At 44.1% G+C, this 27,259-nt stretch overlaps 1 protein-coding gene across 1 annotated transcript in view; it reads left to right on the top strand.

Annotated features, from left to right (window-relative positions):
- Positions 1–27,259, top strand: part of PTGFRN (prostaglandin F2 receptor inhibitor) — an 83,642-nt gene that overhangs the window by 21,357 nt on the left and 35,026 nt on the right. The window contains exons 2-4 of the mRNA XM_032360602.1: positions 17,740–18,108; positions 21,774–22,187; positions 26,733–27,113. Of these exons, the coding sequence (XP_032216493.1) occupies positions 17,740–18,108; positions 21,774–22,187; positions 26,733–27,113 (1,164 nt within the window). The remainder of the gene's footprint in view (positions 1–17,739; positions 18,109–21,773; positions 22,188–26,732; positions 27,114–27,259) is intronic.

Raw genomic sequence — 27,259 nt, 5'->3', positions numbered from 1 at the left:
CTTCAAAGGGAGGGAAATGGGACTCTGGAAACGATTACCTCTTGCTTTCTTACTCCTGCTGCTGAAAAGTCACAGCAGTAGGATTCCAAGAGCACTTCCTCTTTGGATTTGGGGATAAAGTTCCTTTCACCTTTTTTGAATACGAATGTGTGAGATGTTAGAGTTGGTCTCACTTAAAATAGTAAAGGCTATAGGTCAGAAAAGGTTTTGAAGAAACTGGAAATTATCTTTAACAATTCTGTTTCTCTTGTCTCTCCACTTCATACTGAGGATGTATACTATTTCCTTTATTAGGCTCTCATTGTTTTTACTTTGCTGCCTGTCTGGTTCATGTTGCCCTTGGAGAACTTGAAAAATTTTTTTTGTGGGGGGGGCTATTTATTTATTTATTTATTTTTTTCATTGACATATAATGTGTTATTTGTTTCAGGGGTACAGTTCTGTGACTCATCATACACAATTCACAGCACTCACCATAGCACATACCCTCCCTAATGTCCATCACTCAGCCACCCCACCCCACCCCACCTCCCTCCCTCCCCTCCAGCAACACACTCAGTTTGTTTCCTGAGATTAAGAGTCTAATGGTTTGTCTCCCTCCGTGTTTTCATCTGGTTTCATTTTCCTCTCAGATCCTCTGTCTTGTTTTTCAAATTCCTCCTATCAGTGAGATCAGATGATGATTGTCTTTCTCTGATCGACTTATTTCACGTAGCAGCTATACCGTCTAGTTAGGGAATTGGAAGCTGTTTCTTCTTCCTACTAAGAGCAAGGGCAAAACCAATAGAAGGTGGTAACATCAACAGTGCAATTGAAAGCAGACCAGCCTAGCCCACCTTTGCCTTGACTCGGCAACATAGAGACCAGAGGCATCTGAGGTCTGGTCCCTCATTTGCTAGCTCTTGTAACTTCTCTGAATCTCAGTTTTCTGTTTCAGTTCCTAGTTTCGTTAGGTCTGTGATAGGGGAGGTAGTATCCTGCTCTGAAGTGAGTTACGAACAGCACCTCGCTCAGTGCATGGTGTAAGAGACACGCGGTATATTATTCCTGCTTATACTCTGTCCCAGCGTTATTGTTGAGAGATAGTTGCTGATGAATCAAAGTGAACGGTCACAAAATAAATGAGAAATGCTTACATGATTTTAGCTGCCCTTATGGATTCTTTGATTAATTATTAGGTATTTTGTATTATTCCCCTCCTTCCATTAGTTTGTTACACATTCTTTCATTTTTGTGGTTATTTTAGAGATTTGAGTATTCATTGTTGACTTAGTAATGTGTCTACTGGTGGTCCTTTTGTCACTTCCAGAATCTTGAAAGAAATTAGAACATCGAAACTCCATTTATTCCACTCCCTTCTCTCACTTTTTTGTGCCGTTGATGTCATATATTTTAATTATGCCTCTATTTTAAGTTCCAGAAGGCATTAGTAATATTCAACTATGCAGTCAGTATCCAGTAGATTTACCACAGAGTTATCCTTTAACACCCCCCCCCCCCATTATTCTTTCTCTTGCTCTTTATGCTTCCTTATATTTCCATGATTCCATCTGGGATCATTTTCCTTCCATTTGAATAGTTCCCTTTAGTATTCCTTTTTGGTATTTCTTTAGTACTTTCTAAATTAATTCTCTTTCCCTTATTCAGAGTTGGTTGAACGCATATTTATTTTGCTTGCCTTTTAAGGAATTTTTTTTTCTGTGTAGAGTTGTAGGTTGGCAGTTCTGTTCTTTCATTACTTTAAAGATGTCATTCCGTTGTCTTACGAGCAGAGTCTGTTAAAAAAAATCAGTTGTCAGTTGTGTTGTTTCTCCCTTCTCTGTCCTTTTAGAGTTCCATGATGTTCCTAGGTCTGGTTTTCTCTGTATGTACCTGTATGTACCTTGCGTAGGGCGTACGTAGGACTTCTGGGATCTGTGGCATGTTATCTTTAGTCAGTTTAATATCTTGGTCATTATTTCTTCAAAAGTTAATTTTGCCTAATTCTACCACATTCTTTCTTTCTCCTGGAGGATTCTCTCACACATGTATTTAACCTTTTAACTGATTCTATGTATGCTGTTTTCTGTACTTTTCGTTCTTTTTTTTTGCACCCTGGACTTCAGTTTGAATAGCTTGTACTGACTTTTTTTCTACTACATCTAATCTGCTCTCAAACCAATTTGAGCTCTTAATTTCAGAGACTCAATATATTTATGTTTCAGTTTGATTCTTTCAAGAGATTTTAATTAAGGCGTGAAATTCCGTTACCTGTTTCTTTAGTAAATTAATCATAGTTATTGTAAAGTCCATACTGATAACACCAACATCTATTGTCTGTTTTTTTTTTTTTTCTCTCTTTTGTATTCAGCCATTTGGTCCTGTCATCTGCAATGTTGGTAAGTTTTGGTTGGATACTGGAAAACTGTGGAGACTCTGCATGATGTCCTCTTTTTCCTAAAAAGATTTGCTTATTTTTTGATGGTCCAATAGAATAAGAGACACTTACCATGATCCAATGAGGAATTAAGATGTTTTGAGCCTGGACTTCAGTGTTGATGAGAGCTAGTGTTTTCAGCTTTGCTCTCATTCCAAGGGCATGGCCCTACCAGGGTTGTAACCAAAAGCCTGGGGTGTTTACTATCATCTACCTTCCTTTGTAATGTCAGAATTCCAATGTTTGTCTCCCCAGTACTGGGAGATGGTTTAAAATTCTTAACCTTTTAACCTTTTACTATTTACTTTCTTCTTAGCTTCTTGACCACTTACCCAATCCCAGTCCGTTCCCTCCCAGTGTAACTTTCATAATATCAGTTTGCCTTCAGGAGAAAGCAGTGCAGCATGTCAGGCTTGCTTCTCTGCTGTTGCCTTTTTCTCTGGAGTCCTGACTTCTCAAACTATGACTTTCTAAAGGGTCCTTAACTTTACTTGTCTTCTGGACCCCATGAGGTGTTGGAAGGCTCTGGAGCTACGCTAACTTCTCTGGCCTCCATCGCTTAAAAATTGGCAAATATTTCAAGAGAAAAAGCAGTGGGGCCCACCTTGGTGTTTTTCTGTGATCTTGGCACCTTGAGCCTGCATACCTTAATTACTCACAATGCATTCAATTAGCTGTTTCTTGTATTTTGTCCATCTTTTGTAGTTGTTTTCAGAGCTGAAGTGGATCTGATGCAAGCCACTCCATCATAGCAGAAGGCAAAAGTCTCTTGGAAGAGGAAAGCTGAATTAGTGATCTCTTGAAATTTATACCTACTTACCTCTCCTCCTTCCAAAAAAATGTTTGAGGCAATTTGCAATGAAATACACATACACATGCAAGAAAAACCTTAAAATAATGGTAAAAAAAAAAAAGTGCAAGGGTAGCAGGGAAGACAGAGGAAGGTATAATATAGAAATAGAGAAAGGAAATTATTAGAAATTTAGACTATGTATGGTTTCCATAGTTGACCATCATCTTTAGTACTAGTCTTGAAGCTAAGATACAAATGACTCATGAATTTTATTAAGTTAGGGAACAGGACTTGGAAGTTGGGATAGAAAAAGGAGATAAAGTTAGCAGTAATGATTACATGGGTTTTTTGTTTGTTTTGTTTTGGTTTGGTTTTTTTTTTTTTAAGATTTTATTTATTCATTTGACAGAGATCACAAGTAGGCAGAGAGGAAGGTGGAGGGGGGTAGGGGATTAGGCTCCCTGCTGAGCAGGGAGCCCGATGCTGGGCTCCATCCCAGGACCCTGAGATCATGACCTGAGCCTAAGGCAGAGGCTTAACCCACTGAGTCACCCAGGTGCCCCTGTTCTGGGGTTTTTTTGGTAGGCTTAGGGAATTTTTTTTTTTAAAAAACAGGAGTTGGAGACTGTAGAAGATGCTGAGACTTATCTATAAGGGTCTAATCAGGGCATTGGGATGTGGTGCTGGGCCACTTAGGAGTTGGGAGTGCTAATGCATTTGGCCTAGAAGCCTTCATACCACTGCACAGATGTGATATTAGAGTGTCCTTATTTTGTCTTGAGTTTCAGAGGTACTCTGGGGCTATGCTAACTGGCATGAATGTAGAAAATACCCACGTACTTCTTGTTTTCTGGGGAAAGGATGTACAGTGGTCCTTCAATAGGTACATTTTTTTCTGGTACTAAAATTTTGAGGGCATTTTATCATATGGATTCTTGTGTCCCCAATAGTATTTCTAAGGCTGATAAAGAAATGCTTTTTTTTTTTTTTTTTTTTTTTTTATTTATTTGACAGATCATAAGTAGTAGGCAGAGAGGCAGACAGAGAGAGAGGAGGAAGCAGGCTCCCCATGGAACAGAGAGCCTAATGCGGGGCTCGATCCCAGGACTCTGGGATCATGACCTAGGCCGAAGGCAGCGGCCTAACCCACTGAGCCACCCAGGCGCCCCAAGAAATGCTTTTCATGGAGCGCTCGGGAGGCTCAGTTGTTAAGGGTCTGCCTTCAGCTCAGGTCATGATCCCAGGGTCCTGGGATCAAGCCCCGCATCAGGCTCCCTGCTCAGTAGGAAGCCTCCTTCTCCCTCTCCCACTCCCCCTGCTTGTGTTGCCTCTCTCGCTGTGGCTCTCTCTGTCAAATAAATAAATGAAATCTTTAAAAAAAATGCTTTTCATATGAAGTTTTCTTATATTGACCCCTAAAAACAAATGAAACCACAATTTAAAATTGTTACTTAGAAAAGACATATTTATAGAGAGCTAAATTAATACAGTTCGCTTACCTTTAAGGGTCTGGAGCTCCTAATTTGAAATACTGGTATGATTTGGAAAACCAGAGGAAAATTTCGTTCTTGTTCCCCTCAGTTATCAACTGTTACAAGAGGTTTTGACCAAAATTGGCAATGGGTGGCTATGCAGATACTCTTTTTGATTTGAAAAGAGCCATATGCTTTAATATTTTACAAGTTCTATTTACTTAAAAATATTATTAGCTGCTATTTAACAATATTAAGGGAAATCTGTGCTGAATACCAGACTGCTCATGGCAAGTTGAAATTCTGTTCCCAAAATTTTAAATCTTGATTTGTACGGATAAGGAGACATCTCTGTTCTGCATGCAAGACATTGCTTGGGTTTATATCTTTTTAGATTAGAATTTGATCTTTCAAGCATCTGTTCCTACCTGCTTTACTTTTCCCAGTGGCACTATAACATAGTCAGTTTTGGAGGGATTTTTGCAGGTTGAGTTGGAACATGGAGGCAGGAGCGCTCAGATGATCCCAGGAGAGATGTGGAAGGCTTCCTAGAGGAGGTGGTGCTGGAGCAGTTCCTTGTGGGGGCATGAGGGGCATCTCAGGTGAAGGGGACACAGAAGCAGGGGGTGTGGGAAAGAAAGCAGGGCATTTCCAGAATGTGAGGGCCATTTGTTTTGTGGGAGGGTAAACTTTAGAGGGTGGGGGAATGGGAGGAGGTGAGGGGGTTGCTGTGGGCCAGACTGTGAATGATCTTGTAGGTCTCTTATTCCATCATTAAGCAAGTATTTACCTAACAAATGCTATGTACCAGGCCCCGTTCTAGGCACTGGCATTTAGCTGTGAACAAAGCAAATCGAAAGCACTGCTCTTGTAGAACTCACATTCTAGTAAGGAGAGATGGACAATATTTTAGTATATGTGCTGCCGAAGCGAGCTCAGAGATGGACAATAATAGTAAAAATAAACAAATACCCATTAAGTGTATTAGTGATACGGGATAAGAAAATTTGGCCGTGCAAGAACGCACGTGCGCACGCACATGCATGCGTGTAGGAGGCTGACCCAGGAATAAAGGTGGGGAGGGGGCCTGCAGGGGGAGTGTGCCACAACTCAGGGAATGTGTAAGGGCCCCGAGAGGGAAGTGGATCTGGTTTGTTCCAGAAATAGGGGGAAAGCATGGCTGGCTAGGGGATAGAGGAGCAGGAGGTTCTGGAAATAGAGGGCCGGGTCCTGTGAGGCCTCTGTGGGCTTGGGCTTTTTCCTGAGGTGGGCAGTTATTGGCGAGTGTGCAGCAGGGTGATGACATAATGGAGCTTAAGTGTTTAAATAGCGCACTGGCTGCCGTGTTGGGAGTGGAGGGCACGAGCGGGAGCCAGGGGCCGGTTGGGAGGCTGTAATCATTCAGGTGAGAGGGATGTTGGCTCCAACTGGGGTGATCGTGTGGGGGGCTGCTGGGAAAATTGATTGTATCCTGGAGGTGATGAGGAGCCATTACAGACCTTGACCAGGGAACGGACATATGATTTGTGTGTTAAAAAGATGATTTTGGCAGCCATTTGGAGAAAGGATTACGGGGCTGAGACTAGGGGCTGGATCAGGTTCCAAAGCTCGGATCACTAAGAAGAGAGAGAGAGACCTTATGAAGGCCATAGGCTCCCGCCTCAGGGCGCTGTGAGCAGCTTGTTAACCCTGGTCGACTTCCTGACAAGGGGACAGGAATCGACAAGATTTACACATTAGGGAATTCCTTTGTCAACCTTGCCAAGAAAGCAGAGTGCAGGGCTTGTGATCAGGTTATTCTGGTACAGTCTGCAAAGCAGATAGCTAGCTACAGCTCGTTCCTGCGCAGGGTTCTGTGGTAAGGGTGCAGAGTCTGGGGGTGGGGGTTACGGCGGTCTCCGCTTCACAGATGAGGAACATGGGCCCCAAGGAGGTTAAGCAGTAGGCCACACTGTTTCTGAAGGGTCTCCCCCCACGACAGTTCCTTCTGAAAGGTCTCTCAGGGAGATGCAGAATTGTCTGCTCATGGCTAAAATTAAACGGAAAAAAGAGATTGCGTATTTCCTTTGTGAACTCTGGTGAGGTCGGCTTCAGGGCCAGATAGCTGTGTTATTTCAGGCCCTGGGTTGCCAGTGACAGAAATTCACCAAAGGAATGTAAGTGGGCAGGAGAGAAATTGCAAGAAACTGAAATGTGTGCCCCTGTGTGTGTGTGTGAGTGGAATGATAAAATGGTGTGGCTGGATCCAGTGGCACGTGTGACGCTGTTGGGTCACTAGGTCACGTACATTCCACCTCTCTGATCCAGGTGCTGGCCTGGCTCTCTTCGCTCTAGATGGCATCCTCACCTAGTCAGGAGGGCTGCCCAAGTGCAGCTTCAGAGCAAATCATCACTCTCTCTTTTTTTTTTAAATTGAAGTGTAATTGACAGAAAGTGTCAGATTTGTTTCGGGTGTGTATGGTGTGGTGATTCAACCTTTGTGTATATTGTAAAATGATCACCTCAGTAAGTCTAGTTACCGTCTGTTAACACACAGAGTTAATGTAATACTATTGACTGTATCCCCCACATGTAGATCCCCATGACATTTTTATTTTATAACTGGAAGTTTGTGCTTCTTGATCCCCTTCAGCCATTTCACCTCCCCCAACTCCCCTCTGGGCAACCACTAGTCTGTTCTCTGTGTCTTGGAGTCTGGCTTTTGTTTGATTGCTTAGTTTTTTAGATTCCATGTATAAGTGAAATCATATGGTATTTGTCCTTTTCTGTCTGATTTCTTTGATTTAGCAGGATACTATCCCTCAAGGTCAGGTAGGTACCCAGAAGTGAGACTGCTGGATCATATGGTAGTTCTCTGTTTAATTTTTTTGAGGGACCTCAGTACTGTTTCCCACAGCGGCTGTAGCAATTTACATTCCCACCAGCAGTGCACGAAGGGTCCTTTTCTGCACATCCTTGCCAACACTTATTTCTTCTCTTTTTGATAATACCCATTCTGACATATTTAAGATGATAACTGATTGTGGTTTTGATTTGCATTTCCCTGATCATCAGGGATCTTGACCATCTGTCTATAAGATTTTCTTTAGAAAAATGTCTATGCAGATTTTGTACTCCTTTTTTAAATCAGATTGTTTGGGCTTTTTTTGTTATTGTATGAGTCTTTTTTTTTTTTTTTTAAAGATTTTATTTATTTATTTGACAGAGATCACAAGTAGTCAGAGAGGCAGGCAGAGAGAGAGAGGGAAGCAGGCTCCCTGCTGAGCAGAGAGCCCAATGCGGGACTCGATCCCAGGACCCTGAGATCATGACCTGAGCCGAAGGCAGCGGCTCAACCCACTGAGCCACCCAGGCGCCCGTATTGTATGAGTCTTTTATATGTTTTGGATATTAACTCCTTACTGGATATATGATTTGCAGGTATCTTCTATTCACTATGTTGCCTTTCCATGTTGTTAGTGGTTATCTTTGTTGTGCAGGAGAATTTTATTTTGATGGAGTCCCATTTGTGTATTTTTGCTTCTGTTGCCCCTGCCTTTGAAGTCAGATCCTCCAAAAAACATCACTAAGGCCAATGTCAAGAAGCTTACCACCTATGTTTTCTTCCAGGAGCTTGGTGGTTTAATGCTTACATAAATGGATGTTGAATTTTGTCAAATGCTTTATCTGCATATATTGGGATGATCATATAATTTTTATGTTTCATTTTATTAATACAGTGTAGCATATTGATTGATTTGTGGGTGTTGAACTAGCCTTGCTCCCTGGAATAAATTCCACTTGACGGTGGGGATCCATTTAACATATTGTTGGTAGTATATAATGGTGTGTGTGTGTGAATGCTGTGCGATCCATTTAATATATTGTTGAATTACTTGGCTAATGTTTTACTGAGGATTTTAGCATCTGTGTTCATTGGGATATTTGCCTGTAGTTTTCATTGTTTTTTATTGCGGTGGTGTCTGGTTTTGGTATTGGGGGAATGTTGGCCTCATAAAATGAGTTTAGAAGGATACCCTCCTCTTCAGTTTTTTGGAAGAGTTTGTGAAGGATAGGTATTAAAGCTTCTTTGACCAGAGAAGCCATCTGGTCATGGACTTTAATTTGTTAGGAAGTTTTTGATTACTGATTTAATCTCCATACTAGTAATCAGTCCTTTGAGATTTTCTATTTCCTCCTGATTCAATCTTAGAAGATTGAATATTTCTAGGACTTGATCCATTTCTTCTAGGTTGTCCAATTCGTTGGCATATATTTGCTCACAATAGCCTCATTATCCTTTGTTCTATGGTATCAGTTGTAACTTCTCTTTCATTTATTTATTTTTTTTTAAAGATTTTATTTATTTACTTGAGAGAGAGATAGTGAGAGAGAGCATGAGCGAGGAGAAGGTCAGAGGGAGAAGCAGACTCCCTGTGGAGCTGGGAGCCTGATGCGGGACTCGATCCCGGGATTCCGGGATCATGACCTGAGCCGAAGGCAGTCGTCCAACCAACTGAGCCACCCAGGCGTCCCTCTTTCATTTCTATTTATTTGATTCCTCTTTTTTCTTGGTGAGTCCAGCTGAAGACTTGTCAGCATTGTTTATTAAAGAATTTTGTTTATCTTCTCAAAGTTCTTAGCTTCATTGATTTTTTTTCTCTTTATTCCATTTATTTCCACTTATGATCTATATTATTTCCTCCCGTCTACTAATTTTGGGCTTCTTTTGTTCTCCTTTTTCTAGTTGCTTTAGGCATAAAGTTAGATTGACATTTCTCCTATTTCTTGAGGCAGGCCTGCATTGCTATGAATTTACCTCTTAGAACCACTTTGTTGTATCCTGTCGATTTTGGTATACCATTTCTGTTTGTTTTTCTCTAGGTATTTTTTTTTTTCTCTTTTGATATCTTTGTTGACCCAGTGATGTTCAGTAGCATGTTGTTTAATCTCCATGTATTTGTGGGGTTTTTATTTAGTTTTCTTTTTGTAATTAATTTCTAGTTTCATAGCATTGTGGTTGGGAAAGATGCTCGACATGATTTATTTCAGTCTTTCTGAATTTATTGAGACTTGTTGCATGGCCTAACACGCGAGCTGTCCTGGAGAATATTCCACTTGCACAAGAGAAGAATGTGTATTTTACTGCTTTTGGGTGGAATGTTCTGTATATCTGTTAAGTCCAACTGGCCCAATAATCTGTTGTTTAAAGCTGATGTTCCTTACTGATTATCAGTCTAGGAAATCTATCTACTGATGTAAGTGGGGTGTTAGAGCCCTCTCCTCTGATTGTATTGCTGTCAGTTTCCCTCTTTACATCTGTTAATATTTGCTTTAAATATTTTGGTGCTCCTATGTTGATTGCATAAAAATATATAAATGTTACATCTTCTTGTTGGCTTGAACCGTTTATCATTATGTGGTGGCCCTTTTTGTTTATTACAGTCGTTGTTTTAAAGTTTATTTTGTGTGATGTGAGTATAGCTATACCAGCTTTCTTTTCATTTCCATTTGCATAGAATATCTTTTCCCATCCCTTTACCTTTAGTCTGTCTGTGCCCTAAAGTGGGTCTCTTGTAGGCAGTGTATAGATGAGACTTGTTTTTAAAAATTCACTCAACCACTCTGTGTGTTTTGATTGGAGAATTTAGTCCATTTACATTTACATTTATAGAGAGGCATGTACTTTTTCCCATTTCGTTCATTGTTTTCTGGCTGTTTTTGTAGTTCCTGTCTTCTGTTTTTCTCTTCCCTTGTGGTATGATTTCTTTATTTAGTGTTACATTCCTTTCTCATTTTCTTTTGTGTATTTACTGTAATTTTCTGCTTTGTAGTTACTTTGAGGTGCATATTTCCTGTCCTATGTATGTAACAGTCTATTTGGATTGACAGCAACTTAAATATGAACACATTCTAAAACTCTACACTTTTACTACCCCCAGGGTTTGGTTTTGATGTCAGATTTTACCTCTTTTTATTTTATGCATTTGTTAACTAATTATCATAATTTTAATTTTACTACTTCAGTCTTTCAACTTTTGTGGTAGCTTTATAAGTGGTTAATCCACTACTTTTATTATACATTTGCCTTTTCTAGTGAGATTTTTTACTTTTGTATGTTTTCTTGTTGTTAATTAGTGACATATCTTTTCAGTTTAAAGAAGTCCCTTTAACATTTCGTGTGAAGCTCGTTTATGTGATAAATTCGTTTGGCTTTTGCTTATCTGGGAAACTCTACTTCTCCTTCAGTTCTGAACAATAACCATGCCAGGGAGAATATTCTTGGTCAGAAGTTTTTTCAGCATTTTGAATATGTCCCTCCACTCTCTTCTGGCCTGCAAAATTTCTGCTGAAAAATCTTCTGATAGCTTTATGAGGTTTCCCTTTTATGTGATAAGTTGCTTTTCTCTTACTGCTTTTAAGGTTTTCTCTTTAACTTTTGACATCTTATTATAATATGTCTTGGTGTGGCTCTCTTTGGGTTTATTTTATTTGAAATTCTCTGGACTTGTTGGACCTGAATGTCTGTTTCTGTCTCCAGGTTAGGGAAGTTTTCAGCCATTATTTCTTCAAGTAAGTTTTCTGCCCCTTTTTCTGCCTCTCCTCCTTCTGGAACCCCTAAGATGTGAATGTTATTCCACTTGATAGTGTCCTATAGATCTCTTGCTTCATTTTAAAAAAATTTTTAGTTGTTTTTTTTTTGTGTGTGTGTGTGTTTTGTTTTTGTTTTTGTTTTGTTTTTTTTTTTGCCACTCTGTCTGGGTGATTTCCAATGCTTTGTCTTCCAGTTCATTGATTCATTCTTCTGCGTCATCCAGTCTGCTCTTAAGCCTGTATAGTGTATATTTCATTTCAGTTAATGTATTCTTCAGCTCTGTGACTTTTGCTTGGTTTCGTTTCTTTTCTTTTATTTTCTTTTTTCTTATTTTTTAAGTGGGTTCCACACTGGGCCAACATTGGGCTTGAACTCATGATCCTGAGATCAAGACCTGAGCTGAGATCAAGAGTTCCATACTTAACCAACTTACCCAGGCACCTTGCTTGGTATTTTCTTAACTCTTATCTTTGTTGAACTTCTCACTGGGTTCATACATTCTTCTCCCAAGTTTGGCAAGCAGCTTTATGACCATTACTTTGAATACTTTATCAGGTAGATGACTATCTCCATATCATTAAGGTCTCTTTCCAAGGTTTTTTGGGTGTGTGTGTGTGTGTGTGTGTGTGTGTGTTTGGAACATATTTCTCTGTTTCTTTATTTTGCTTGACTTTCTGTTTGTTTCTGTGTATTAGGTGAAATGGCTACCTCTCTCAGTCTTGAAGGTGTGGTTTTGTGGATAATGATCCTTCTTGTTCAACCTTGCCCCAGCTCTTGGTTGTCTCTGGAACCTTTGTGATTGTCTAAGTAGCCTGATTTATTCTTGATATGTCCCTGTTGTTGAGGTTGTGCCAAGACCTGTCAGTGTTCCAAGGGGACGAATCTCATTTATCACCTAGTTTTAGGTTGATTAGAAGCCAGACCCTTAGGCAGCAGTTTTTAAAGTATGCAAATATATACCAGCCCTGTGGGACTGCAGTTGTAGACCCTGCTGGCCTCCAGACCAGGAGATTTGCAGGTGTCCTCTGGGCAACAGTTGCAAAAATTGGGACTCTAAAGGAGCATATAATCTCATCAGGCTGTAGTGAGGCCAGTGAGGTACATGGGGATGGTATCTCTTTGGGAGATACACAGGTAATTCCCAGGGAGTACCTTCATAGCCTCTAGATGTGTTGAAAACCAGAGGGTTGTCCCTCAGGCTGAAGCTTCTGGATAAGTAAATAGGGCTTTTTCATAGGAAGATGGTCTGTGTGTTTCAGTCTGCTGTCTGTACAGTGCCCTGTAGGTGTTGGCCTGCTAAGAACTGTTTTTCTGATTCTTATAGTCCCTTGGAGCTCAGGAATGCCAGCCCCCATGGCCACCAGGGCCAGGGGCTATGTGGTTTCTGCCTCTCTGCTGACTTTAGCAGGGCAGCTGGACATGTAGGGGCGGGGCGCACTCAATAACCCCAGAAAGGCAGTGGAAAAATGCCCTCACTATGCATGCCTATGGGGTTTAGCAGTGCAGCAGGAGTGGGCCCTGTCTGCATGCCTGCTTTGGCCCACGTTTGGGATGGGGGAATGCCATGACCATGAGTGCTCACCAGCCCCAGCCAGGGGGTGAGGAGGTGTCATAACTGCCACCTACACTCACGGACTGGAGTAGCAAGGCTAGGGAGAGAATGCTGTGATTGTCTATGCTCACTTGCCCCTGCCAGGAAGCCAGGAATTGCTGCAGCCTCCCAAGATATGCAGCCTCAGCAAGGCGGCAGGATGTGCCATAACCATTCACCCCTGCCGGACCTGGTGAGGCAGTGGGAGGGTGCTTGTGCCCAAGCACCTAGTCTGCACTAGCAGGGTAAGTGGAGAGCTACAGATGGTGCCCTCCAGTGCCTCCAGCTCTGGAGAGAGCACAGACTGTACCCTGCCCCTCCAGCAAATGCCCCCAGACCAGCAGATGAATCTCCTTTACGTACAGTCTAGGTGCTTTTGAAATTGGTGCTTTTTTGCTAGGTTCTGCAGAAAGTGAGACTGCAGGTGATCCCTTTAAAAGGAGGATCTCAGTTTCCTATGGCAGTTGGGTTCCTTGGATGTCAACTCTGTTGGGTTTCTAAGCCAGATGTTTTTGGGAGCTTGTCTCTCTGATGCAGATCCCAAGGGCTGGAGGGCCTGATATGGGGCACTATGACCCCTCACTCCTCCAGGAGAAGTGTCTGTCCAGTGAGATCCTTCCCTCTGGTGGGTCACGGCAGTTGGGGGGGTGGTTGGCAGGACCTTGTCCCTGCCTCTCCCATCCATCTCAGTGCAGTCCTTTTTATCTTTTGTTGTGGGGAGCAGTTCATCTAGTTTTCAAATCTTTTTTCCAGAGGGAGATGATCCGTATGTATCTGTTGATTTCATGTGTCCTTGGCAGGAGGGGAGTTCAGTACTTTCCTACACAACCATCTTGGACTCTTTTTTTGCAAATCATCTTTATAGTACCCTGATTCGGGAGGAATTGAAAATTTCTCAGTAGCTTCAGCAAAAATGAACCCAGAGGACCCCGAGTGACCTGGTTTTAGCCATGTCCATCCCTGGGGCTGGGGCATTCAGGGTCAGCCCCAGCTGAGGAGCGGTTGAGGAACGCGTATGCCGCATGTTTGTCAGAAGTAGTAGGTGTGAGGTCATGGGCATTTTCCTGTTGGCACTGAGCTGCCTTAGGAAGAAAAAAGCAGCATGTTTCAGCCCTACTCCGCAAGAATATTTGGGGTTGGTTCTGTTGTCTGCAGGAAGAGATGTGACCCCAGGCCTGAGTTGTCACTCTATTTTTAAGGAGAGTGCTTTCAGGTACAATATCTTTTGTTTTGTTTTAAAGATTTTTTATTTACTTATTTGACAGACAGAGATCATAAGTAGGCAGGGAGGTAGGCAGAGAGAGAAAGGGGGAAGCGGGGTCCCCGTTGAGCAGAGAGACCGAGGCGGGGCTCGAGCCCACGACACTGAGTTCATGACCTGCGCTGAAGGCAGAGGCTTAACCCACTGAGCTATCCAGGCGCCCCAGGTGCAGCATCTTTTCTACGAACTGCCCCTGGCCAGGCTGGCCCATAGCCCCATGCTCAGAGCACATGCTGGCCTTATTACCCTTTCTCTCCTGTGGATGATTTCCCTTTTCCAGGGAAGTGATAATGGGTGGAGGAAACAAAAGATGGCTTTTAAAAAGTGTTCACCTTCCTTTTTCTTTTCTACGCCAACCCAAATTATGATAAATGTTTTCATCATATTCTGGTACACACACCTTTTTGTGTACTTAAGATTTAATGAAAGAGTATTTACTCTTTAAAAATGCGCTGGGCTCTAATATTTCCTCTTCTTTTTCATTGTATTAACACACACACACATGCTGGTCACAACGGCTCTAAATTCATTTCACAACCACTAAATGGCAGCTCAGACTTTGAAAAAGAAATGAATTAAATCATTGAAAAACAAGCAACAATGGTATATTCGTTTGCTTGGGCTGCTGTAACAAAGACCCACTGACTGGGTGTCCTCAGCAGCAGAAATGTGCTTTCTCAGAGCTCCAAGGACGAGCAGTCCACTTGTCGGCGGGGTGGCTTCCTTCGGAGGGGGAGGGGGCGTCCGCTGCAGGCCTCCCTGCCAGCTCCTGGTCATTTGTGAGCCGTCTTTGATGTTCCTTAGCTTGTGGAGACTTCACCCCCATTCCTGCCTTCATCTTCACATGGCCTTCTCCCTGCGTGCTTGTCTGTGTGCAGGCTTCCTCCCTTTTAAGGATACCAGTCATTGGATTAGGGTCCCACCCTCTTCTCGTATAACCTGACCCAATGGTGTCTAATAACCACTGATAACATCTGCAGGTACCCCGTTCCCCAGTCAGGTCACATGTTTAGGTACTAGGGGCTAGGACTTCTCCATATGAGTTTCGTTTTGGGGCAGGGGGAGCAGAACTCAACCCATAAGAAATGATAAAAATACAAAATTGAAAAGTCATAATAGAAGTTCCCAACTTACTGAGCTCTTACGACATGGCAGACTCTCTGCCAGGCATTTTATTCTATGAACTCAGTAAATCTTCCTTGCCCCATAGGAGAGTTGAGGAAGCCAAAGCTGAGAGAGGTCAGTCTCCCAGATTTAAACTCTCCTTCAGAGGGCATCCTTGAGGGTAAATCTGACATGGTACTTGCTCTTGAAACTAAACTTTTTGGGCAAATGCATCGATTTTGTGTGTGATTTCTGTATAAAACATAACTGATTCCCTTATAAAAATATAACCTCTTCATATCAGGAATGAGTGCTTCCCAGTCGTTCTAACGACTTCATGCTTGCTTTTCCTTTCGTTATAATTGTTAGCATAGTGTTGATTTTGTTCAGTTTTTGCAAGCAGTGAGTATTTTTCAAAATTCCTATAATTTTTGAGTTTGTTTGTTTTTTTTTTAAGATTTTATTCAAGACAGAGAGAGAGAGCATGGGTGTGCTCGGGACAGGCACAAAGAGAATCTCAAGCAGACTCTGTGCTGTGTAGAGTCAAGGCAGGGCTCCATCTTAGGACGTCTGAGATCATGACCTCAGCTAAAACCAAGAGTCAGATGCTCAACCAACTGAGCCACCCAGACGCCCCTTGAAAACTTTTTAAAGATTTATTTATTTTTTTTTAGGGGTGCCTGGGTGGCTCAGTCGGTTAAACATCTGCCTTCAGCTCAAGTCATGATCCCAGAGTCCTGGGATTGAGCCCCATGTTGGGCTTCCTGGTCACTGTGGAGTCTGCTTCTCCCTCTGCCCCTCCCTCCTGCTTGTGCTCCCTGTCCGACTCTTTCAGATAAAAAAAAAAAAATCTCTTTTAAAAAGATTATATTTATTTATTTGACAGAGAGAGAGAGAGAGAGAGATCACAAGTAGGCAGAGAGACAGGCAGAGAGAGGGGGGGAAGCAGGCTCCCTGCTGAGCAGAGAGCCCAATGTGGGGCTTGATCCCAGGACCCTGGGATCATGATCTGAGCCGAAGGCAGAGGCTTTAACCCACCGAGCCACCCAGGTGCCCCATTTTTCAGATAGATTTTTTTAAAATCTTAAAACAAATTTTCTTTTTAAATTTATTTATCTTGAGAGAGAGGGAGAGAGAGCATACAGGCGCAGGAGAGGGACATAGGAAGAGGAAGAGAGAAAACTCGAGTTGACCCCGTGCTGAGTGCAGAGCCTGATGTCAGCTGGATCTCACAACCCTGAGACCATAATCTGAGCTGAACTCCAGAGTCAGATGCTCAACCAACTGAGCCACCCAGGCTCCCTGAGTGATACTTCTTTTGACATAGCTTATGCCTGATGTTAATATTGAAGACATTAATTTAGAGAAACTTAGTGAATGTACCCTTATCCCAGTACAAGGAATATGTATGGAATGTGGGTGTTCTATTTTGTGTTATGTTACTCAAATACAAAATAAAATGAATTTTTGACTTAAAAAAGTAAAACCAACTTGAGTCTTCTGGATTTCAGAACCCATGCTTTTCCTTGTTTGCCTTCGTGCTGTACCTCTTCATAGAACATCATGCAGGAGCCAGACAAACTCATTTGGTTCAAATTGAAATGTTATGCACAGGTAATAAATATACTACAAAATCTCACTGAAGTTCATGGCAAAGATGACCCCTTAAAGGACGCACAGGTGAGGGTCCCTAGGGCCCTATCGGAGGCCTGGGAGGTATGTGCTCTTGGGGCAGGGAGTGCCAGTAAACTCCTGGCTTTGTCCCCTGAACTCATCTTCCCCACAAACTGCCGCATTCCTAACAACGCCCAGCAACCAGCCAGACAAGGCACTGTCTCCCTTTGTGCTTCCCTATCCTCATTCTGAATTTAGATCAGGGCGAAGAGTAGAGAGAAGGAAATGAGCCAGAAAATAGAAAATTAATACTTGGTGGAGTCGTCATATTTTAATATTAATTTATAGGCAATGTCAGATAACCAGAGTTAAATCTTTTTATCAGCGGGCTGCTCTAGGGTTTAAAAATTGGCATCCATCATTGTAAATCAGGTCTCAGGAGCCCTGGGGAATGGTCTCTAGGGATGAGGGTTGATCTAGGGTGGGCAGAAATGTAAATACTTGATTAGCTGTGTCCTTTTCTTTCACACCAACCCTAAAATACTTCTACATCACACTGAGTGACAATGGTATGTTAAATAGTAACGGGAGGGAAGAAGCTATTCAGGTTCATGGTTAGCCTACTTTTAATACTTGTCTTTTTCCCTGTCAATCCTAGGAAACTGTTGTGCGAGAGGCACTCATTTCAGGGTCGTATTCCTGGCTCATGGTTCTAGGGAGGGGCTTACCCTATTTCTATTGAGCCCCAGAAAGCACACCCTTTTTTCCCCAGCTGGCCAGATGTCCCATTTTTTTTTTTTTTTTTTTTTTTTTTTGCCATGAGCCTGTGAGCAGAACACCCGCGGGTTTGACACATTGGTAGCAGGATGACCTTCCATGGCTCAGGTCCCACCTCTTATCTCTTGTCATTGCAGCTCTTTGCCGAGGACGCGTGGTGAGAGTCCCCACAGGGAGCCTGGTGCGGGTGGTAGGCACTGAGCTGGTCATCCCCTGCAATGTCAGTGACTATGACGGCCCCAGCGAGCAGAACTTTGACTGGAGCTTCTCGTCTTCGGGGAGCAGCTTTGTGGAGCTTGCCAGCACCTGGGAGGCGGGCTTTGCAGCCCAGCTGTACCGTGAACGCCTGCAGCGGGGCGAGATCGCCCTGAGGAGGACTGCCAACGATGCTGTGGAGCTCCACATCAAGAACGTCCAGACCTCAGACGAGGGCCACTACAAATGTTCGACCCCCAGCACAGACGCCACTGTGCAGGGCAACTATGAGGACACAGTGCAGGTCAAAGGTACGTCCTCATGGAGGGATCATCACATCAGGGGCCAGACTTTTCTCGGCCACTCTGCTTTGTCAAGAAACTTATTAATCTTCTGGGTCTCTGCCCTCCTCCTCTGTCCAGTGAACAGAAGTGTCTTACTTGATTGAAAGGAGAGGAAAGGCCAGGTCCCCTCTGAGGGCCCTTTCTCTTCCCTGTGATTCTGAACCAACCGTGGCTGGGGTGGTGGCAGAGCCCCAGCTCTGAGCCAGGTTGCCTGCACTCAGTCTGATTGCTGGCTCTACCGCTTCTCACCAACTGGCCACGGGCATGTTACGTGCCTCAGCTTCCTCCTCTGTGAAACAGGGCTTCCCTTAAAGGTTATGAGGACAACGTGAGTTAGCGTGTGTCAGGCCTCAGAGCAGTTCCATAGTAAGCACCCGTAAGGTCTGCCCTCAGAAGGTGATGGTCATGACGACATTTACTTTTATGGGGATATCAGATGCTTTGAAGCTCATGTCTGTCTTTGTGCGCTTCACAAAGGGCAGTTTGTTCTGGAATTTGTGGGGGGTTATAGGTAGAGAAAGAACGATGTCGTCACTGCTAGCTTATGATGGAATCCTACTAGCCTATTGGCCTGATTCTGCAGAGAATCTTGCCTTATATATATGGAAGGTTTGGGGTTTTGTGGGGTTTTTTTGTTTTTGTTTTTTTTCCATTTTCTAAGTCCTTTTAGATTTATTCCCACTGGTTCTCTAACCCAGTGAAGAAGATCAGGCAGACTATTTCCCTGATTTACAAATGAGAAAATGAAAGAGCATAGGTTAATTACTTGGCCAAAAATCATATAGCTAATTGGTAAATGAGCAAGAACAAAGTAATTTGGGGTCAATAAAATAGAAGCCTGATTGTTGTTATTATTACTTAATGATGCCTTTCTTTGTATCCTGCCTTATTCCAAAAAGCATTTATATCAGAATAGGGAGTGTAGGTAAAGATCGGGACAATAGAAGATGTACTTGATGATCTAAAAAGAAGGGGCTGATCACCAGACACAAGAAGAAGTGTTCAACATCACTCAGCATCAGAGAAATACAAATCAAAACCTCAGTGATATACCACCTCACACCAGTCAGAATGGCTAAAATTAACAAGTCAGGAAACGACAGATGTTGGTAAGGAACACCCCTACACTGTTGGTGGGAATGCAAGCTGGTGCAGCAACTCTGGAAAACAGTAGGGAGGCTACTCAAAAATTTGAAAATAGAGTTACCCTATGACTCAGTGATCACACTACTGGATATTTACCCAAAGATACAAATGTAGTGATCCGAAGGGGCATGTGCACCCGGATGTTGATAGCAGCAATGTGCACAATTGCCAAACTATGGGAAAAGCCCAGATGTCCATCAACAGATGAATGGGTAAAGAAGAAGTGGTATAGATATACAATGGAATACTATGCAGCCATCAAACAATGAAATCTTGCTTTTTTCAACCATGCGGCTAGAACTAGAGGTTTTTATGGTAAGCCAATTAAGAGAATCAGAGAAAGACAATTATCATATGATCTCAGTGACAGGAAGAATTTGAGAAATAAGACAGAGGATTATAGGGGAAGGGAGGGAAAAATGAAAAAAGATGAAAACAGAGAGGGAGACAAACCACAAGAGACTCTTAATCTCAGGAAACAAACTGAGGTTGCTGGAGTGGAGGGGGGTGGGGAGGATAAGGTGGCTGAGTAATGGACATGGGGGAGATATGTGCTATGGTGAAAACTGGGAATTTTGTAAGACTGATGATTCACAGACCTGTAGCCCTGAAACAAATAATACATTATATATTAAGAAAAAAATGAAAAAAATAAAAAGAAGGGGATGATCCTGGTGTTTATCCCCCTCTGTAATGATGTACAGAACCCCGGCATGTCTTAGGGGCTGTTCCCTCCATTCAACTCAGGAGGGAATAAAACAGCCATATCCATTATGTAGGTATCAAAACATCAAATCTACCTCTTTGTAGGAAATCCTAAAGATGTCTTTTTTTTTTTTTTTAAAGATTTTATATATTTATTCGACAGTGAGAGACACAGTGAGAGAGGGAACACAAGCAAGGGGAGTGGGAGAGGGAGAAGCAGGCTTCCCGCCGAGCAGGGAGCCCGATGCTGGGCTCCATCCCAGGATTCTGGGACCATGACCTGAGCTGAAGGCAGATACTTAACAAGTGAGCCACCCAGGCGCCCCCTAAAGATGTCTTTTAGAAAAAAGTCCTGCAAGACATTCTTGCACTGAAGTTAAATAATGTGTTGCTTTTAGTTATCACACCCATGCTGTACCTTCATTAGGTTAGGTGCACACTTACCTCCCCTGTAATTCTCATTTTGAGGACTAGGGGCAGCTGGAGAATTCCTGCGACTGTGTCCCCCAGTGTCTTCCTATTTCTTCTCCAGTCTTTGGAAGGAAGGAGCAAGGAGAGGCTTTTCTTGGGTGAGGAAAGCAGATAGATGGCCATGAATGAGACTGGCTGGCTGCCCAGGTGGGGCCTCTGGTGGGGTCCGGGGTCTTTCTGGCCTTCAGCTTTGTGGGTCTTGAAACTGTTCAGCCATGTGCTGACAGATATCTGGCCATGAGAAGTGAGTCCTGTTAACTGGACTCCCAGACTGATGGATATACTAGAAGGTCATTATATTCATTTTGATGTAGAGATGGGTCTTTGGGATAGGTCTTTCTGAGGACTGAGCAGTTTTTTTTTCCTCAAGGACACTGAATTAGTTTCCAAGTGTGAAATTTCGAGAAAAACGAAAGACGTCACGAATAGTAGTATTGGAGGGTTCTTTTATCCAGCTTTGTAGACAAGCCTCAGAGATGGTCCACGCCCCTTCGTAGAGTCCTTTTCTCTAATTATTTTGATTATCGCTTCCCTTCCTAATTAGCACTTACCAATACTTTCTGGCTTTCTGGCCCCCTCATTCCAGACTTAGTAAAGAGCCCACCTTTTCCCAAATGGCCCTAATAGGGTACATAGCTGAGGGTTCAATTTTCCTTGACCAGTTTCTTTTCTGCCTGTACATTCTACTCTCACTCGTTGTTTGTAAGCATTTCCCAGGCCTCGGGGCACAGGCAGCTCATGCCAGCTTCTGCCCTCCTTGGATCATGTTGCTTTAACTGGTATTAGATTCTGGAGCCTGGTACCCTAACAGGAATTTTACCCCTATTGCTGAGCACCATTCACCTTGGCTTATCATTCCTTCAACTCTGTCGCCTCCCTGCTATGGGTCCAGTTGTCATCCCTTTTTAGAGATGAGGAAACTGAGGCTCAGAGGAGTGAAGTAACTTGCTCAGGGGTGGCAGAAATCCACCCCCCAGACACAGCTCCCAAAAGAGAGTTAGGGAGTGTTCTCCACTCAGTTCTAGACTGGCTGGAGTGAGGGTGGGGGTGGGAGGGTGGTCTTTAGTGCCTCTTCTTTTTTCTTTATCCCCCCCACCCCTTTGCTTTTTCCCTTTTCTTTTTTTCCGGGTCAGAAAGTCAGTTGGGATTACGCACGAATTAAAATGGGAGAGCGTTCCCACATGGGCATTAGAACAAGGCAAGGGCACCACGCCACACAGTCCCCCGCGGAGAACCCCCCCAGAAGAGGCGGGGATCGGCGGGGGAGGGGGCATGGCGCGGTACGCTGACGGCTGTGCTTCCTCCCGCAGTGCTGGCCGATGCCCTGCACGTGGCCGCCGCCCCGTCGCCCGCCTCGGACCTGAGCCTGCGCCTGGGTGAGCCGTTCGAGCTGCGCTGCGTGGCCTCCACGGCGTCGCCGCTGCACACGCACCTGGCGCTGCTGTGGGAGCTGCAGCGTGGCGCGGCCCGGCGGAGCGTGCTGGCCCTGACCCACGAGGGCCGCTTCCACCCGGGGCCCGGCTACGAGCAGCGCTACCGCGCCGGCGACGTGCGTCTGGACACCGTGGGCAGCGACGGCTACCGCTTGTCGGTGGCCCGCGCCCTGGCCTCGGACCAGGGCTCCTACCGGTGCGTGGTCAGTGAGTGGATCGGAGAGCAGGGCAGCTGGCAAGAGATTCAAGAGAAAGCCTTGGAAGTGGCCACCGTGCTGATCCAGCCCACAGGTGAGCTTCTGGAACGTGTCTGGCTTACACATAGGACCAGGCGGGAGCCCGGTCCTCTGCTGACAGGGTTGTTGGAGCTGGCCGCGTGAGGCCTCCCGTCGAGGGCCTGGGGGAGTGGGGTGGTGGTGAGTTTGAGGAAGGTGTGTGTATGCGTTTTGTGCCGGGTGCCTACGGCTTTGCTTTACAGTGGCTTCTCCTCTGGATTCCTACTCCTGGGACGTTGCAGGTTGCATAAAATACTAAGACAGTTGTTGATGCCAAGATTAAGTCCCTTCAGGTGCCAGAATGAGGTCTGATCTGGTGTTCGTGAGACTTTGGGGCCGAGCTGCCCCCACTCTGCTCTCTTTATTTTGTTTTGGTTTTATCTTATTTGGGTGTTTCCCGAATTTCTGGCTTGGCTCTTTTGCACAACTGTTGGAGTGCATCTGGCTCACCACCCGACGTCTGGTGTACTGTAGATCCTCTAGCTGTGCGGTCCCAGCTAGGTGAGACTTCTCTAGGCCTGGGCCTCTTCTCGGGCTGTGTATGACACATTCCCCAGGAGTGTGCCTCCAGCCCTGGGGTCTCCCTGTGAGAAGTTCTCTGTCCTCTCACTTGGAACCAGCCTTTGTTTTTGAAAAAAACACATAATGTACTTTCCTACTCCTCCTAGAAAGTAAGAAAATACAAGATACATTTAAAAAAACCCATCAAAAGTAAGCTATTACTGATTCAGTGTCCAACAAGTATTGGTAAAGAAACTACTGGGTAATCAGCTCTGTCTGGGCCGTGGGGTCAGAGGTGCTTGAGAAACGTTCCTGGGCCCCGTAGAGCCTTGGGCTTTGGCAGAAACAGTATAAAGAGACTATCTCAGGATGAGGTCATTGCTGTAGATGGATGGCTGTCCTAGGTTTTCTGGGAGGCTAACATCTTCAGATCTGTTGCTGCCGCCTCCTGCTTTGTAAACTGGGAGGACCTTGGGCAGACTCCTTTTCTGAGTGTCAATGTGAATGTGTGGCCTCTCTGTTGCTTGGATGGGATGGAAAGCAGGAGACAGTCCTCACGGGGAGTATTTTTCCCCTGTAGGCAGCATGGTCCTGGGCACTTTACTCTGCATTTGTATCACTGCACAGGAATTGGGTTTGGTAAAAAGCAGGACTAAGGTTCCTGAGCGACTGTGGCCATCAGTGAGGTGGGAGGTGCTCTTGCGGAGGAAAGGAGCTACCCATCTTGGTCAGTCTTACAGTGGCTGCAGAAATCACTTTCTTTCTTTTCCTTATTCATTCTTTCTTTCTTTCTTTCTTTTTAAGATTTTTATTTTTAAAGATTTTATTTATTTGACAGAGAGAAATCACAAGCAGGCAGAGAGGCAGGTGGGGGCGGGGTTGGGGGAGCAAGCTCCCCACTGAGCAGAGAGCCCAATGTGGGGCTCAATCCCAGGACCCTGAGATCATGACCTGAGCCAAAGGCAGAAGCTTAACCCACTGAGCCAGCCAGGTGCCCCCAGGTGCTCACTTTCTAAGTGGACTCAGGTCACCTTCCTTTAAGGATGTGATCTGCCTGCAATCTGTCCTAAGAAACCAGGGTATTCAGTTTGCATCACACAACTATTCCCTAGGGACAGAATGATTAAGAGGTTCAGATTTGCAACAAGTTATCTTCTTCTGCGTAATTTTAATTGTAAAGGTATTTTTTATTTCAGACAAGCCACAAAACCCATAATATCGAGTGTAAGAGTCGGAAACTGAACCTCTTAGGCATGTAATAACATCTGGCTCTCTCCTGAGCCTGGGCTTCATAACCATTTTGTTGCCATGGACCTCTTTGACAGCTTTGAAGCCCGCAGAACCCTTCTCGGAATTAACATTGTTTTTTTTTTAAAGATTTTATTTATTTATTTGACAGAGAGAAATCACAAGTAGATGGAGAGGCAGGCAGAGAGAGAGAGAGGGAAGCAGGCTCTCCGCCGAGCAGAGAGCCCGATGCGGGACTCGATCCCAGGACTCTGAGATCATGACCCCAGCTGAAGGCAGCGGCCCAACCCACATGTTTTAATTCATTAAAAATGTACATAAGATGACAAAGGAAAGTGATTCTATTGAAATAGTTACTGAAGTATTTTAAGACAAATTTGTTACATAGTAATATTATGCTTTATTAATGGATTAAATAATACAGACTGGCAGGCTTAACAAACCACTGTAATTCCCAAGTAGCAATGAGTGCACATGATATTTGAAGATAACTGCAATTACTTGCAATGAGATTTGAAAATTTCCCTTACTTCTATGGGGCTGAAGTCCCAGGGACAGATAATACTATAGTGATTTGTTGCTTAGTTTCATCATGAGAGGAGATCCTGTGTTTCAGGTAGAGATTAGTAAAAACAAAGATTAGATTTTTTTTTTTCTCACCCAAGTCACAGACTTCCTAAATTATCTTCTTGGACCCCAGGTTAAGAACCACCACCCTGGATTGCTGGCCTCTCTCTTTTTGTCAATACCTGCACTAACCACAGCTAGCTTCTTAAATACTCTTACTGTCTTGTTATGATGAACAGCCCAGAGCTACTTAAACTTGGGGCTGTGTGGTGGATGTAGCAGTAATCCGCTCCCCTCATGTTAGGAGTGGTCTGCTTCATGCAGATCTTGGTGTCTATTTATGGCTTCAGTTTGACCCAACCTGAGAAAGCTAACCCACTATAGGCTTTGTCCAGGGTCTCCCCTTGTATTACGAGTCCTTAGAAATTATTCTTTTTATTTTCCCCTCTATCCTCTCTCCCAGCTGTGAATTGCCCCCCAGTCCAGAACATTTGGGAGCAATGGTTAGTGCTGTGGCAAGCTTTTTAGCAATTTGCAGAGAGACGATTATAGAGTGAACTATTCAGTTGAAGAGACATTTCTGCCGATACTCCTCAAGCTAAGAATCCATTTTCTCCATACATGCAGTCCACAGCTGTGTCTTTACCCCTTCTTCATTCAACCTGCTTCCCTCCTGAGCCTTCTTTTACCTCTAGCCGGCACACAGGGACTCCAGCAGGATTCCAGAGTCTCTGATCACAAGCAATGCTCGTGGGGCGGTTTGAACCCCAGGGCAGGCTCAGAGCAGCAGTTTCCATACTGACTACTCTCACAAGAGGCCCTCAAGTTCCTTTTGGGCCCTTTTAAGGGGTGGAGGAGGAGGAAGAATTTGGAGGGTGGGTATAGGTGAGAAATCAGACTTTTAAATTATCTTTTATAATACTGTACCCATCTGATTTTCTGTCTTCGTCAAGGTGGATCTTGACCTTGGCCTGAAATGCGTGTTGGAGATGTTGTCGGGCTTTGGAAATACTCCTATGAAAGCAACTTGCTCCAAAGGGCATGGGCTTTGGGGTTGGGCCTTTTCTGAGCCAGGCACCAGCCTTTGTTGCTGAGCCAGTTTTGGAAGACCAGGGCTGTGCTTCCACTCGAATCCCCTGGGAGGTGTTAGCTATTTCTCATCTAAGCAGTAGTTCCCAGAGCATTACCACGAATTGAATGTTTTTCTACTCTGATTACAGATGTTCAACTTCTTTAAAAAAACAACAACAACAAACACTTGAATAAAGTAAAATGTTTCCATGTAAAAAGCTTTGACAGGGGAATGCTGAAACCAGATCTGCCTTGAGACTGTAACACCAAATACTTCAATGCTTCCTCTAAATATAGTCTACTTTTAATTATCCACACTCTTGCAAGAAGGCAGGGGCATGGATAACCCGAAAGTCATTGTGGTTTGGTTTTAGAATATCTGCTTGATGTTTGGCTTTAAGGTGGGTATGTCTAATGGAATAAATGATGCTTCTCATTTATTCCATTACATTGCACTTTGAAGGCTTGACTCATAAAGCATATTGTCTGGTTTCATCCTCCTGGTCCTTCTGTTTAGGATTTTCTCCTCTTTACCCAGAAGATGGTTTCACCCTCACCTCCTGCAGTCCAGCCTTCAACCCCCAACCCCTGCAACCCCCATGCCAGTCAGCACTGAGCTGTCCTTTCTCCTTAAAATCACCCAAGGCTTAACCGTACACATGGAGAAAAAATATAATGCTAGTTTGTGATGTTCTGACTTCTTCTCAAACAAATGTTTAACAGTCCTGAGCTGAGTCCCTGGAGGCAGAGAGCCTATGTTTGAATCCCTGCTCTGCATACATCCTCTGAATCCCTCCTCTGTATTACCTGTGTGACCTTGGGCAAGTTACTTAGCTTCTCTGTGCTTCAGTTTCCTTATCAGTAACATGAAGATAATAATCGTACTTAACTCCTAGGGTTGTTTTGAAGGTTAACATTTCCAAGGCACTCTAGAGCAGTGCCTGGCATTTAGTAAGTGTATGTAAGCATTTGCTGCTGTTAGTATTTCCATGGAATGAAAAGAAATGTGTTATAATTTCCTTAATTTATTCAGTAAATATTTCTCAAGCACTTAGAATTGCACAAAGCCTTCTAACTCTAATGCCATAAATAAGAACATAGAAGGAGATAATCTAAAGGAGGGGAGGGGCAAACGTAACCCAGATGCTCTAGATGTATTTTTTTTTTCTTCAAGTTCTGCGAGCGGCTGTGGCCAGGAGTGTGTCTGTGGCCGAGGGAAAGGAACTGGATCTGACCTGCAACATCACAACAGACCGAGCAGATGATGTCCGACCCGAGGTCACGTGGTACTTCAGCAGGTCCCCCGACAGCATCTTGCCTGGCTCGCCCGTGTTGGCACGGCTGGACCGGGATTCCCTGGTGCACAGCTCTCCCCACATTGCTTTGAGCCATGCGGATGCACGCTCCTACCATTTACTGGTCCGAGATGTTAGCAAAGAAAACTCCGGCTACTATTTCTGCCACGTGGCACTCTGGGCACCCGGACACAACAGGAGCTGGCACAAGGTGGCAGAGGCCAGGTCTGCCCCGGCCAGCGTGGATGTGACCTGGCTAGGTGAGTGGCTGGGAAGATGGCTCTTAGCCTCTGGGGCTTTCCTCCCTCCTCTGGGCACTGCGCCTTTTTGCATCATCTTGGTCTTCTTTACATCAGGACAAGCATGCTTCAGCCTGGAGAGATCCCAAGCTTGGGGGGCGGGGGGT

The sequence above is a fragment of the Mustela erminea genome, chromosome 10 (assembly GCF_009829155.1).
Source record: "Mustela erminea isolate mMusErm1 chromosome 10, mMusErm1.Pri, whole genome shotgun sequence".
In the NCBI taxonomy this organism is placed as follows: Eukaryota; Metazoa; Chordata; class Mammalia; order Carnivora; family Mustelidae; genus Mustela; species Mustela erminea.
The sequence above is the reverse complement of the archived record's forward strand: the minus strand, read 5'-3'. Positions and strand labels throughout refer to the sequence as shown.